General features: G+C 43.2%; 1 protein-coding gene across 3 annotated transcripts in view; it reads left to right on the top strand.

Annotated features, from left to right (window-relative positions):
- Positions 1-13,231, top strand: part of IPMK (inositol polyphosphate multikinase) — a 50,441-nt gene that overhangs the window by 7,768 nt on the left and 29,442 nt on the right. For all 3 annotated transcript variants that reach the window (XM_060190758.1, XM_016194512.2, XM_060190788.1), the window contains exon 2: positions 8,816-8,901. In XM_060190758.1, coding sequence (XP_060046741.1) covers positions 8,816-8,901 — 86 coding nt within the window. The remainder of the gene's footprint in view (positions 1-8,815; positions 8,902-13,231) is intronic.

Genomic DNA, 13,231 nt, shown 5'->3' with positions numbered 1-13,231 from the left:
GCTTCACCACTCCAGAATCTTTCCCCCTACAGGTGGGGGCCAGGGGGTTGAACCTGGGTCCTTGCGCATAACATGTATGTTCAGCCAGGTTATAATGCACCACTGCCTGACCCCAAAGCCAGTTCCTTTATGAAATATCTCTTGCATTTTGGATTTCTAGTAGGCTCTTACGATGAGGTTCAGGTCATGTCTGCTTGCACATTGTACTAGTTGTCCTCAAGGTCTGACTTGGATTTTGGTCATTGGAGCTAATTTAGTTTGATTTCCTCAGTATATAGTTGGCATTACACTCTGCCCCTGGGTTTGCATCTTTTGGTTATTCTTGGCAGGTGCTATCTGCCCCCTGATAGTTGAAAATCATGTTTTTTTCCTTTTAATTTTAATAGCACTCTCAAGTACCCCTCCTCAGTCTCATGTATATAGTAACTTATGTATGTTTGAGATATATATATATATATATATATATATATATATTTACTTATTTTATTTTTTCCCTTTTGTTGCCCTTGTTTTATTGTTGTAGTCATTATTGTTGTTGTTATTGATATCTTTGTTGTTGGATAGGACAGAGAGAAATGGAGGGAGGAGGGGAAGACAGAGGGGGAGAGAAAGATGGACACATGCAGACCTGCTTCACTGCCTGTGAAATGAGTCCCCCCTGCAGGTGGGGAGCTGGGGGGCTCGAACCGGGATCCTTACGCTGGTCCTTGTGCTTGGCAACACATGCACGTGTCGTATATTTTATAAGTTTGGACTCATGGAGGATATTATAAGGTGTCTTAATCCATTGTAGAACTTTTTGGTCACATTCATTTTGTTTTGTCTCCAACTTGGACAGTGGAAGCTCTTCTTTCTGGCCTAAGTTGCTACAGATCCCTTCCCACTTGCAGAGTAATTAAGCCACAGCCACACTGAGTGCTGCTTCAGATTTAGTTGGAAAAGAAACCAGATCCCGATGCTAGGTTCTCATGGCTATTGGAGTTTCTTTACTTCTTTCCTTTCCAGCATGGATCCCTTTGAAATCTCTTGTCTGATTGCAATGGTGAGGGCCCCCAGGCCCATGTTGAATTGTAATGGTGACAATGGACATCCTTGTCTAGTTCTGGATTTCAAGGGGGACAGCTTTTGGTTTTTCTCCATTGAGTGAGGTTAGCTGTGAGTTTGTCCTACTTGGCCTTTGTGATGTGGAGGAATTTTCCTTCTAAAATCAATATTATCAACAATAGCAATTTTTTAATTTATGATGAACAGTATTGTAAGGTTATAGGGTATATAGTCCTGGTACCTTAATGGTCTTTATCACAAATGGACACTGTATCTTGTTAAATGGCTTTCAACATCTGTTGATATGACTGTCTAGTATTTTTCTTTCTTTTTGTTCATTTGATGGATTGTATTGATCGACTTGCCAATATTGAACCGTCCTTGCTGTCCAGGGATGAACCCCACTTGGTGGACTTTTTCTTCTTTTTTCTGCTTGCTTCTGTCACTTTGTGTAGATGGTTTTCTGTGATGGTCTCATCTACTGTATTTCAGCTTCCTTCCTCTGGGTCTATTGTATATCTTGTTCTGTGGGTACCCTGAGTCTTGTGTCTGACTCACAATAGCTAAAATAGTCTTTCTTAAGTTGGTCTTGACTTACCAACATTTTGTTGTATTGCACGGCTTTCTGCCTTGTCTCCCCCTTTCTTATCTCTTTGCTGTTTTGTATTGGAATGCCTTTGCTGCTGTTTTTCTCCCACAGCAATTCTCAGCCCTGGTTGATGGTATCTGGGACTGAACTTGGGACTTCCAAAGCCTCAGGCATGTAGGCCTTTTTGGATAACCATTATGCTGTCTCCCCCACCTTGCTTTACTTGTGGTGGGACTCTTCTAGTCCTTACCAGGCGGTCATTTTTTTTGTCTGGTTGCGCGTCACGGGAGAGAGAAGAGACCAGGAACTCTGCCGAGTGGAAACGCAAATCATTATTCACAGGGACGCCCCAAGTTGGGGTGTGAGCACAGTGGTTTAGGCCACGTGGAGCTAATAAAATGGCTGCTTCCCACTATGCCCACCAGCCCTTCTCCAGGTCTTCTCTGGGTCAGGACATGGAAGAGAAAGAGAGGGAGAAGATAGGAGGAAGCTGCAAACAGGAGCAACTTTTATAGGAGGATTCCGGAAGTGGCAAATCGGGACAGGATTGGTTAGGAAAGGGGGTGGAGAGAGGCAAAGGCATGCTGGGAAGGTTGGAAGCATCCTTAGCAACTGTTGCAATGATTTTAACTGAATTAGCAACACCCTGAGGGGATAACGTGGTGGGGATCTGTAAATAATACTTGCATGGAAATATAGTGGTTTGTGGGCCCTGCCAGTGTTCGACCACATCTGCACACTTTCCCAACAATTTTTGTCGTCTATTCCTGACACTACGTCTTCCGTATGGTTGAGTCTGTTCCCTAACTACATTTGGTCTGGATGCATCTGTGGTGTCAGTCACAGGCTGTGGCTCTTGTCTGCATGCTTTCCCTATCATGGTAAGTGGATCTTATAAGTTGTGGATTTCTTTTTCAGTCCGTTCTTGCGTGCTGATTTGGGGATTTTGAAAAAAAAAAATATATATATATATATTTTCCAGATTTCCTGACAGTTCATTTCCTAAATTCCTTCTCTGGCAAGCCCTCTGGGTGAGTGTCTTTATGAATCTGAACTGATAATGGTCCATCTTCACCACCTGGCCCTTTCCTCATTTCTCCCGTTTGTGGCTTGGCTTTTGTTGTGGACCACTAGACAGTCAGCTGACTGTAGCGCTGACTCGTAGGGGAGAGGAGGGAGCGTGCAGGGGTGAGCTGCTGTTCATTTCTTTTAATGACGTCTGCCTGGAGGGGAAGGCTCCGTCCCTTCAAGATGGGCTGGTTTTCTTTAGTTCACAGAAGTTCAGTGATTCCCCCATTTGGTTTCCCTTGGCGTTTTCCTGGGTTTGAGCGCAGGACGTGTGGTGCTGTCGTCACCCGCATTCATTCACCCGTCCGCTCGCAGGTGGGGACCAGGAGCTTGAACCCGGGTCTCTGTGCACTGTAATGTGTGCGCTCAACCAGGTGTGCCACCGCCTGGTCCCTCTGCCATGTTTTCATGCTATTAAATATTCCATTTGGTCCTTACATTTTATTGGCTGAAATCCTCTTATCTTTCTGTGCATGTTGCTAGTCTTTTCTGTTACAATGTTTAAACATCTTAGCACTAAGCACAAATATTTTTAAAAGAATATTTTATTAAGAAAAAAGAGAACATCAGAGCTTCACTCTGACACAACCGACGCCCCCGGGGTCGAACACAGGGCCTTGTGCTCTTAAATGCAGTTCTCTACACACTGTGCCACCCCTGGGCCCCAGCACTTTAAATATTCTTTCATATATATATTTATTAATTCATTTCCCCTTTTTGTTGCCCTTGTTTTATTGTTGTAGTTATTATTGTTTTTGTTGTTATTGATGTTGTCGTTGTTGGATAGGACAGAGAGAAATGGAGAGAGGAGGGGAAGACAGAGGGGGAAAGACAGACACCTGCAGACCTTCTTCACCGCCTGGGAAGCGACTCCCCTGCAGGTGGGGAGCCGGGGGCTCGAACAGTGATCCTTAAGCCGGTCCTTGCGCTTTGCGCCACCTACGCTTAGCCACTGCACTACCGCCCGACTCCCCGGGCCGGCATTTTGACACAGACTTTCGTAGACGAACTGTGGTCATTGTAAGTTTCTTTGATGCTCCAGTGTTAGTATCATCTCTGAAACTGTTCCGTATGTTGCATGTTCTTTATTTTGATTGTTATTATTTTATATTTTCTTAGTGCTTCAATATTCATTTACAGAATTACATGTCAGGAGGGGTACAATTCCACACCATTCCCACCACCAGAGTTCTGAATCCCCGATCCTTTCATCGTAATCCACTGAGGTTCTCCCAAGGTTGCAGACCTGGGTTAACCGTCATCTCTCCAGCCCTTTGTCAACATAATTGCTCCCCCTTTTGGTCCAGACCCAGCCTTCTCTTCCCCCCCAAGCCACACATGACCCTGTTACTACATCCAAGTATCTCCCCCCTTTTCATCCTCTCTCTCTGGGACCGGATGGAGCTGGAGTTCAGAGCCCTCTTATCCTCTTCCTCCTGACACTTCTTACCCACTGGGAATATGGATCAGAGTTGTGTTTGGGGTGTAGAAGGTAGGAATTCTGCCTTCTGTAATTGCTTCTGTCCTTGACTTGGGTGTTGGCAGGTCCATCCATGTCCACACCCTGTTTCTATCTTTCCCTGGTGGGGTGGGGCTCTGGAGAGGGAGGGAAGGTTCCGGGGCACATTGGTGAAATCATCTGCCCAGAAAAGTCAGGGTGGAATCATAAAGCGTCTGCAACTTGGTGCATGGAAGGTGGGCAGGCATAAAGTGAGACAGAATGGTTAATTATCAGGAACCAAAAAGTAAGAACAGAGCAGGGGTGAGATCAGGAATCCTAGGCTGGAAGGAAGCTAGGAAGCCCACCGTTGGCAGTTTCTAGGGACTCACAGCTATGGGAGTCCCTGCCTGTGTTTGATAGCTAGCGTGATGTTGGATAGGTACACTGAGAAAATGATTAGACTAGAGAAAAGGGCTAGAAAATGGATTAGGGCAGAGATTCTGTGGCTAGAAGTAACTCTTCACCTCCATCCACCCGACCCAGGGGCTATATATACATTTACATTCAGCACCGCAGCCTGGGGAACCTCTAAGCTCCTATTGGTCTGAGCTCCATGCTCATGGTCACAGCTGGGAACAGTGCAGGAAGAAGGCTTGCGATGACAGTCCTGATGGGAGTGACCAGTGGTGGGCAGAGAGGGTTCCATCCGAGGTCCAGGCCCCTCATGTTTATGTGGGAATCCAAGGATTCCCTGACTAGGGCCCCAGATGATGAGGTAGTGAGATACTGACCAAAAGGGCCATTGTTGAGTGACCCTGTCTCTTGCCTTTATCCAGCTGTTATAGTCCTCTCTCTATCTGATGGCCTTGGACTTTCTCCCAATTGTCTAAGCAATGAATATCATTTGTTTAACCCAACCAGAATCCGTTTTTTGGGGTCTGTCTTCCTTGGCCTTTCTGCTAGATTTCTTTCTTTTTTTTTTTTTTAAATTTTTTTAAAAATTATCTTTATTTATTGGATAGAGACAGCCAGAAATCAAGAGGGTGATAGGGAGAGAGATGGAAAGGCACCTGCAGCACTGCTTCACCACTCGCAAAGCTTTCCTCCTGCAGATGGGGACCGGGGGCTTGAACCTGGGTCCTTGCGCATTGTAATATGTGTCCTCAAGCAGGTGCGCCACCACCCGGCCCCTTTCTGTTAGATTTCTAAATTAACTCGGTCTAAGTTGTAGCTTGCGTTTTCTCATGACTAGAGTTTTCCCCTTCCCCCTTTATTTTTGTATCTTGTGTTTTTTAAAATTCTGGATGTTAATATGTAGACTCTTAATTCTCATTAATATGTGAAAATTAAATAATATGTCCTAAATAGGGCTGAAAAGTAAGACTCTTGCTAGGCTCTTCATGTTGTTGACTGAACTGATCTTATCTGGCTTAGAGCTGAGTTTGAGTCTTGTCATTATAGCTACTTTCTATTAAATGTAGCGTATTGTATGGATCGTAGGTTGCATCCCCAAACTCCTTGTGTTGGAACTCCAAGCTCCAATATGATTGTGCTTGTGGACATATTAATATTAATGAAGCCATAGTGTGGAGTTTGACCCAATAGAGTGTCTTTATGGAAAAAAAAAAAGATTGTGTTTGTGGACATCATTAATATCAACCTGATGCTGTTGACTGGCTACGGAAGAAGGGTAAACGCTAGAAGAAGAAATTAATATTAGTTGAGGCCATAAGTGTGGAGCTTGACCCGATAAGAGTGTCTTTATGAAAAAAAAAATTGTGTTTGTGGACATCATTAATATTAATGAGGCCATAAGTGTGGAGTCTGACCCAATAGTGTCTTTTTTTTTTTTTCTTTTTTAACCAGAGCACTGTTCAGCTCTGGCTTATGGTAGTGCAGGGGATTGAACCTGGGACTTTGGAGCCTCAGGCATGAGAGTCTGTTTGCATAGCCATTATGCTATCCTCCACCCATCAGTAGTGTCTTTATGAAAAAAAAAAAAGTTCCTTTTCTTTGTTCATCATTTAAGGATAATGTGAGAAGGTAGGAAGACAACCTCCCCTAGAAACTGAACTGACTGCTGCCTTAGTCTGAGACTTAACTTACTTTCTTTTATTCTTTCCCCCCCTCTTTTTTTTATTTCTTTATTGGGGAATGCTTTATTTTATTCTATTTATTTATTCTATTCTATTTATTTATTTATTTATTTATTTTTTACCAGGGCACTGCTCAGCTCTGGTTTATGGTGGGGCAGGGGATCGAACCTGGGACTGCAGAGCCTCAGGCATGAGAGTCTCTTTGCATAACCATTATGCTATCTACTCCCACCGGAGACTTAACATATTTCTAATCTTTTGGATTTTTAATGGGGTTCTAGACATTATTTAAAGGATAGTGTGGGAGTGGGGGTGAAATGTGCTATTATTGTTTGTCTCTGTTTAGAGTGTGGGGCTAGTAAGTGTTATTCGGTCTGTTGAATTTAGCTACTTTCGGTTGGCGGGGTGGGGGGGGGTTATATATAACCCTGGTTATAGCATAATCTCTATATCATTGCCTGGTCCCTTAAAAGATTCAGTTCATCTGTTACCAGCTCAGTATTTCAAGCTGTATTTTTTTTTTTTTCTTGAAGGCATTTTTGGTGGGAGGAATTTGTCTGCAGTATGAAGCATGCTGAAATCCATTCACTTGGGCAATGACTGGGGCTGCCAGATTCTCCCCCATAGATAACTTGTTCAGAAACTTGGGTAGGCTAGATAGGTTGCAAAGTAAGTGGTGTGGGAGAATCGCTGGAGTGTTAGAACTGTTTGTGGTCTAGTCTCTAAGCTGTTCATTCCTTCTCTACACTGTCTCCACACTAGCCAATTTTTGCTTGCCTGCTAAAAGTTTATCCCCCCCCCCCCCCCCCAGGGTTATCGAAGCAGCTAGGTGCCAGCACTACAAATCCACTGTTCTTGGCAGCCACTTTTCATTTTTATTGGCTAGGACAGAAATTGAGAGAGAAGGGGGAGATAGGGAGAAAGAAATCCACAGACCTGCTTCACTGCTTGTGAAGTGACCCTCCTGCAGGTAGGGGAGCCGGGGGCTCAAACCGGGTCAGTTGTGTCTAAAGTAGACACCTGCGCAGTTCTCTTATCTGTGAATTTCCTCTCTCCCAACTTGAAGCTTTTTGACTTCTACCACACTTGTTTTTTTTTTTTTTTTTTTTTGCCCCGCTAGGGCTATTGCTTCAGCCAGGTACCAACTCTACCACTCCCAGTGGCCATTATTTCTTTTCTTTTTTTCCTTCTCTTTCTGATAGAAACAGAGAAATAGAAAAGTGTTTCTGGAGGGGGTGGGTAGAAGTGCAGGGAGGGAGGGAGGGAGGGAGGGAGAGAGAGAGAGAGAGAGAGAGAGAGAGAGAGAGAGAGAGATGCCTGAAGACTACACTTATTTGTGAAGCTTCCTCACTACAGCTGGGGACCAGGACTTGAACCCTTGTCCTTGGACATGGTAGGTAGTATGTGCACTCTAGCATGTGACCTGCCACCTAGTCCACACACTTCTTTCACTCAGAGAAAATGCCTGGTACCCTAGATGTGAAGTCTTTTCTTGTCCTACATCTTAACTTTGGGAAACAGAATTTCTCTTCAGTAATACTTTATCTGTATTAGACGACCCCTCCCAGCACTCCCTAGATCACTGCTCAGTTCTGGCTTATGGTGGTGCAGGTTGTGAGAGTCTCTTTTTGTAACTATTATGCTATCTACTCCCACCCTGTATTAGACTTCTGAATTTCCTAATTCTTTTGACTTCTTACTAACCAGTCTTACTCATGAGGGTTAATATTAGTAATTTACATTCTTCTATATCTAGGACTTGAAGCAAATAAACTCGATTGCTTTATTCAATTTGAGACTTCATACTTCTGTTGACTAAATTTCGCATTTTCATCATGATTCAAACGTCCCCACACTTTGCAAAAATAGAAACTTCAGTGGCGTATTTTATCAAAATTATAACTAGACTCTGGCCTTATTGTTGTGAAATATAGTGTGAAAATGTTAGTTTTTTGACGTCTGTTTTTGTAAATGTGCCTTCATGACATAGGGTAGGCACAGAACTAGTGCCAGTACATATTCATGCTAACTTGAGAATAAGCCTTCTCCTCTTGAGGATTATAAAAGGTGTCCCGCCCTGCTAGTGGTTACAGTCCACTTGGTGAGATATAGTATGATTGCTTATCTCCCTGTGGTAAGTGTATTCTTTGGGTAGGTGTATTGGCTTCCTTGGGATCTGTCCCTAGGAGAGAAATTTGTGGGTTATAGTGTAGTTCTATTTCTAGAGTTTTGAGGAGTTTCTAGACTCTCCCACAGGGTTGGACTAATCTGTATTCCCAGCGGCAGGGCGGAAGTGTTTCTGTCCTCCCACGTCCTGGCCAACACTCGTGACTGTCCCTCCTGGTGCATCATTCCATCCTCGCAGTGTGTTCTTTTGTGTTTCTCAGATGCCCAGTGAGTTCTGAGCATATTTTTGTAGGCCTGTTGGTCCTTTGGGTCTCTTCTTTGATAAAATAATTAAATCCTTAAATTATGGAGTGGCTTATTTGTAACTTCAGGAACAAATCTCATGTATGAAATATGTTTTCTTGAATTTTTCATCATCAAAGTATTAAAGGCCTGCTTTTTGTTCTGTAGGTATTCTGCAGCACCCGGATGGCACGGTACTCAAACAGTTGCAGCCACCCCCAAGGGGTCCGAGAGAGCTAGACTTCTATAATATGGTGAGTGACGCGACATTTGTTGGATCCAGAGGGTTTTTCTTTCTTTCTTTCTTTTTCCTCCAGGGTTATTGCTGGGGCTCTGTGCTCGTACTATGAATTCACCGCTCCTGGAGGCCTTTTTTTTTTTCTTCCTATTTTAGTCAATAGGACAGAGAGAAATTGAGAGGGGTGGAGGCACAGTGGGTAAAGCATCAGACTGTCAAGCATGAGGTCCTGAGTTCAGTCCCCAGCAGCACATGTACCAGAGTGATGTTTAGTTTTCTCTCACCTCTTATCTTTCTCATAAATAAATTAAAAAATATAATAATAAAAAGATTTTTTAAAATAAAGAAATTGAGATGGGAGGGCTGGTAGAGAGGGAAAGTGAGGCCTGCCTCACAGCCAATGAGGCGCCCCCTGCAGGTGGGAAGTGGGCACTGGAACCCAGTTTCTTAGGCAGCTCGCTGTGCACAGCACTCTGTCCATTCAGTCAGGTCTGCCACTGCCTGACTTCATTGTTTTTCTGGTGTTGACTCAGTGGAAACTGCATTTTACAGCGTGTCCCAGTATAGAGTAGTGTGGCCGAGCGAGTCCTGTGCTCTGTGTACTGTGCTAGCTCCTGGGCCATGTTATCTGGTCTTTTTTTTTTTTTTTCTTAAATAATATTACCATTTTTAATTTGTTTTTAATTAGTGATTTAATAGTGATTTACAAAACTATAAGGTAATATGGGTAGACTTGTACACTGTTTTTTATCACCAGAGTTATATGTCTCCATCCTTCTCTAGCAGAAAGTGCAATAGTTCTCCCAAGGTCACAGACTTGACTTTAGATGTCTGTCAGTCTGTCTATCTACCTATCTGTCCATTTTTTCCCCACAGTCGTGTCTTTACTTTCTTTCTTCTTTTTTTAACAAAATTTCATTTTTTTAAGATTTCATTTATTTATTCATGAGAAAGATAGGATGATAGAAAGAACCAGACGTCACTCTGGTACATGTTGCCGGGGATTGAACTCGGGACCTCATGCTTGAGAGTCCAGTGCTTTATCCACTGCACCACCTCCCAGGCCACATGTATTCACTTTCTAAGTCACACATTTATTACTACTTCTGAGTGTCCTTCTTTTTCTTCTTCTCTCTCAGATTAGTGAAACAGTGCCTGACTTCCAGATATGCTTCCTTTTCAGCGATGGTCTGAAAACAAAGATTCCTGGGGAGAATTATTTCTGGTGCCAGTGGAATTGGGGTCCAAAGTCCTTTAGTCATCTTCCCCCATCTTTTCCCCCCTCTGGGGGTATCGACCAGTACTCTTCATGGGTGCAGAAGGTGGAAGGTCTGGCTCCTTTACTTGCTTCTCCACTGGACATGGATGTTGGCAGGTGGATCCATACCCCTGGCCTGTTTCTCTCTTTCCCTAGTGGGGTGGGGTTCTAGAGAGGCGTCCCAGGACACATTGGTGAGGTCGTCTGCCCAGAGAGGTCAGGATGGAATCCTAGTAGCATCTGCAACTTGGTGTCTGAAAGGTGGTAGATATAAAGCAGAGCAAATTATTTCATAAACAGGAACCAAAGAGCACTAACAGAGCAGATGAGACTAGGGACCTACGGGTGGTGGAAATGTGCTAGGATGTCTATTTTCAGTACACTCCTAGGGATTGCAGCTATGTTCCTAGGGGCTGGGCCAGTATATATACATATATGTGTGTGTATGTATATATATATACATATATATATATGTATATATATAGTTTTTGTTGATATTTGCTTAGATTTGCATTTCCTAATGACTAACGATATGAAGCATCTTTCTTTTTTCCTTGCCACTAGAGGTTTTTTTTTTTTTTTTTTGGTCAGAGTTTTAGGCCCATGTGATCCCGTCATGTTCCTGATGGACATATAGCCTTTCTTTCTTTCTTTCTTTCTTTCTTTCTTTCTTTCTTTCTTTCTTTCTTTCTTTCTTCTCCAGATAGAGGTTGAGAGACAGAGACACATCACCGTACCACTCCACCACTCATGTAACTTTTCTTTTTGGCATTTTCACAAGTTGCCCTTTTTATTTAGCTGCAGGACTTCCTTGCCGATACAAGTCCCTTATCCCTGCATGATTCACAAATGCTTCCTCCCATTCTATGAGTAGTTTTTTCACCTTTTTTGGTCTAGTATCCTTTTGAAACATGAATGATTTTAAAACGGTGAAGTTCTTGTTAATTTCAGTGATGCAGTTTTGAAAGCTATGTAATGTTACAATGAAATACCCACAAAACATCTCTAAAAGATAAAATGCTGAAATCCAGTTTATCAGATCTTTTTTCTTTCTTTCTTCCACTTGTGCGTATGGTGCCATGTCTAAACAACTCCTGTATACCTTAAGGGCATGTGAATTTATGTCTTACTTTTAAGAATTTATAGCTGTCTTTGTTTGTTCTTTACCAGAGCACTACTCAGCTCTGGCTGATGGCAGTGCTGGGGACTGAACCTGGGATCTTGAAGCCCCAGGCATGGTAAGCTCCTTGTATAACCATTCTGCTAGTTTTCTAGCCCTCAAATTTTATAACTTTGACACTTTAAAATATTTAAAACATTTTTATGGAAGGGGAGGTAGATAGCATAATGATTATGCAAAGAAAGTCTCATGCCTGAGGCTCTGAAGTCCCAGGTTCAATCCCCCGCACCACTGTAAACCAAAGCTGAGCAGTGCTTTGGTTTAAAAGAGAGGGAGGGAGGGAGAGAGAGAGGGAGAGACAGAGAGAGAGAGGGAGAGAGGGGTTGGGTAAGATCAGGGGAGAGAGAGACACATGCGGCATTGTCTTACCACCACTCGTGAAGCTGTCTGTCCCCTCTCCAGGTGGGGTCTGGGGCCGCCTCTACCCAGTGTGCCACTGCTCATGCTCCAGAGTCCAGTGCTGTACCATATAGAGAGAATCCTGACCGTTTGACTGGAGGATTTTGTCTGTTAAGACATAATAGTGAGTGGAGAGAGGGGAGATGCCAGATCTCATCCCAGAGTTCAATATCCTCCCCCTGCTCCACCTCCCAGGCCACTGTTAGTCTGCTTTGGTTCCCTCTGCTTCCTTCAGAACTTCTGCTCCAGTGCTGAATAGAAGCAGTGCTGAAAGGCACATTACTTTCATTGAATAAACGTTTCTCTAATATTAATGATTTTCCAGTTTTTTTTTTTTTCTTGAGACTTTCTTCTTAAGTTAAGGAAATCGCTTTCTGTGTGAGTCAAAGGTCTGTCAAGAAACAGATGGTGCACTTTGTCAGTTTAATAGACTGTTTGCAGAGGTGTGGCCAGAGCTTAATGCCACCTGCAAGAGATAATGCGAGAACATCCCCCAGCATAGCTGAAAGGAAAGAAGGGGAGTGGCTAGCTAGGGAAAGGAGACTTTCTGAGAACAAGGAGGAAGAAACTAGCAAATAAATCATCTGATTTGAACTCTCCTCCCCTCCCCTCTTGCCATGGAAAGAAGGCGTTAATGTAGTTATAGCTAGTTCATTCAGATCAGTTTCTTGGATGGACAAGAGTGGTGGGCCAAAGAGATTTACTGCATTATTTCTATTTTCTTTCTTTCTTTCTTTCTTTCTTTCTTTCTTTCTTTCTTTCTTTCTTTCCTCCTTCCTTCCTTTCTTTCTTTCTTCTCCTCCTTTTTTTAAAAGATTTTGTTTATTTATTTATTTTAAAATTTTTTAAAAAATATTTATTTTATTTATTTATTCCCTTTTGTTGCCCTTGTTGTTTTATTGTTGTAGTTATTATTGTTGTTGTCGTTGTTGGATAGGACAGAGAGAAATGGAGAGAGGAGGGGAAGACAGAGAGGAGGAGAGAAAGATAGACACACCTGCAGACCTGCTTCACCGCCTGTGAAGCGACTCCCCTGCAGGTGGGGAGCCGGGGTTCGAACTGGGATCCTTTGCCGGTCCTTGTGCTTTGCGCCACCTGCGCTTAACCCGCTGCACTACAGCCCGACTCCCTTGTTTATTTATTAATGAGAAAGATAGGATGAGGAGAGAGAGAGAGAAGGAACCAGATAGCACTCTGGTATGTGTACTGCCGGGGACTGAACTCAGGACCTCCTGCTTGAGAGTCCAATTCTTTATCCACTGCGCCATCTCCCAAACCACTTCTTTTTTTTATGTATTTTTTTTTTTTTTTTTTTTACCTCCAGGGTTATTGCTGGGGCCTGGTGCCTGCACCATGAATTCACTCCTGGAGACTATTTTTTTTCCCTTTTGTTGCCCTTGTTGTTTTATTGTTATTGATGTCATTGTTGTTGGATAGGACAGAGAGAAATGGAGAGGGGAGGGGAAGATGGGGAGAGAAAGGTAGAGACCTGCAGACCTGCTTCACCGC

This window comes from Erinaceus europaeus, chromosome 1 (assembly GCF_950295315.1).
Source record: "Erinaceus europaeus chromosome 1, mEriEur2.1, whole genome shotgun sequence".
Lineage (NCBI taxonomy): Eukaryota > Metazoa > Chordata > Mammalia > Eulipotyphla > Erinaceidae > Erinaceus > Erinaceus europaeus.
Note: the sequence above shows the minus strand (reverse complement) of the source record. Positions and strands in the feature narration are given on the sequence as shown.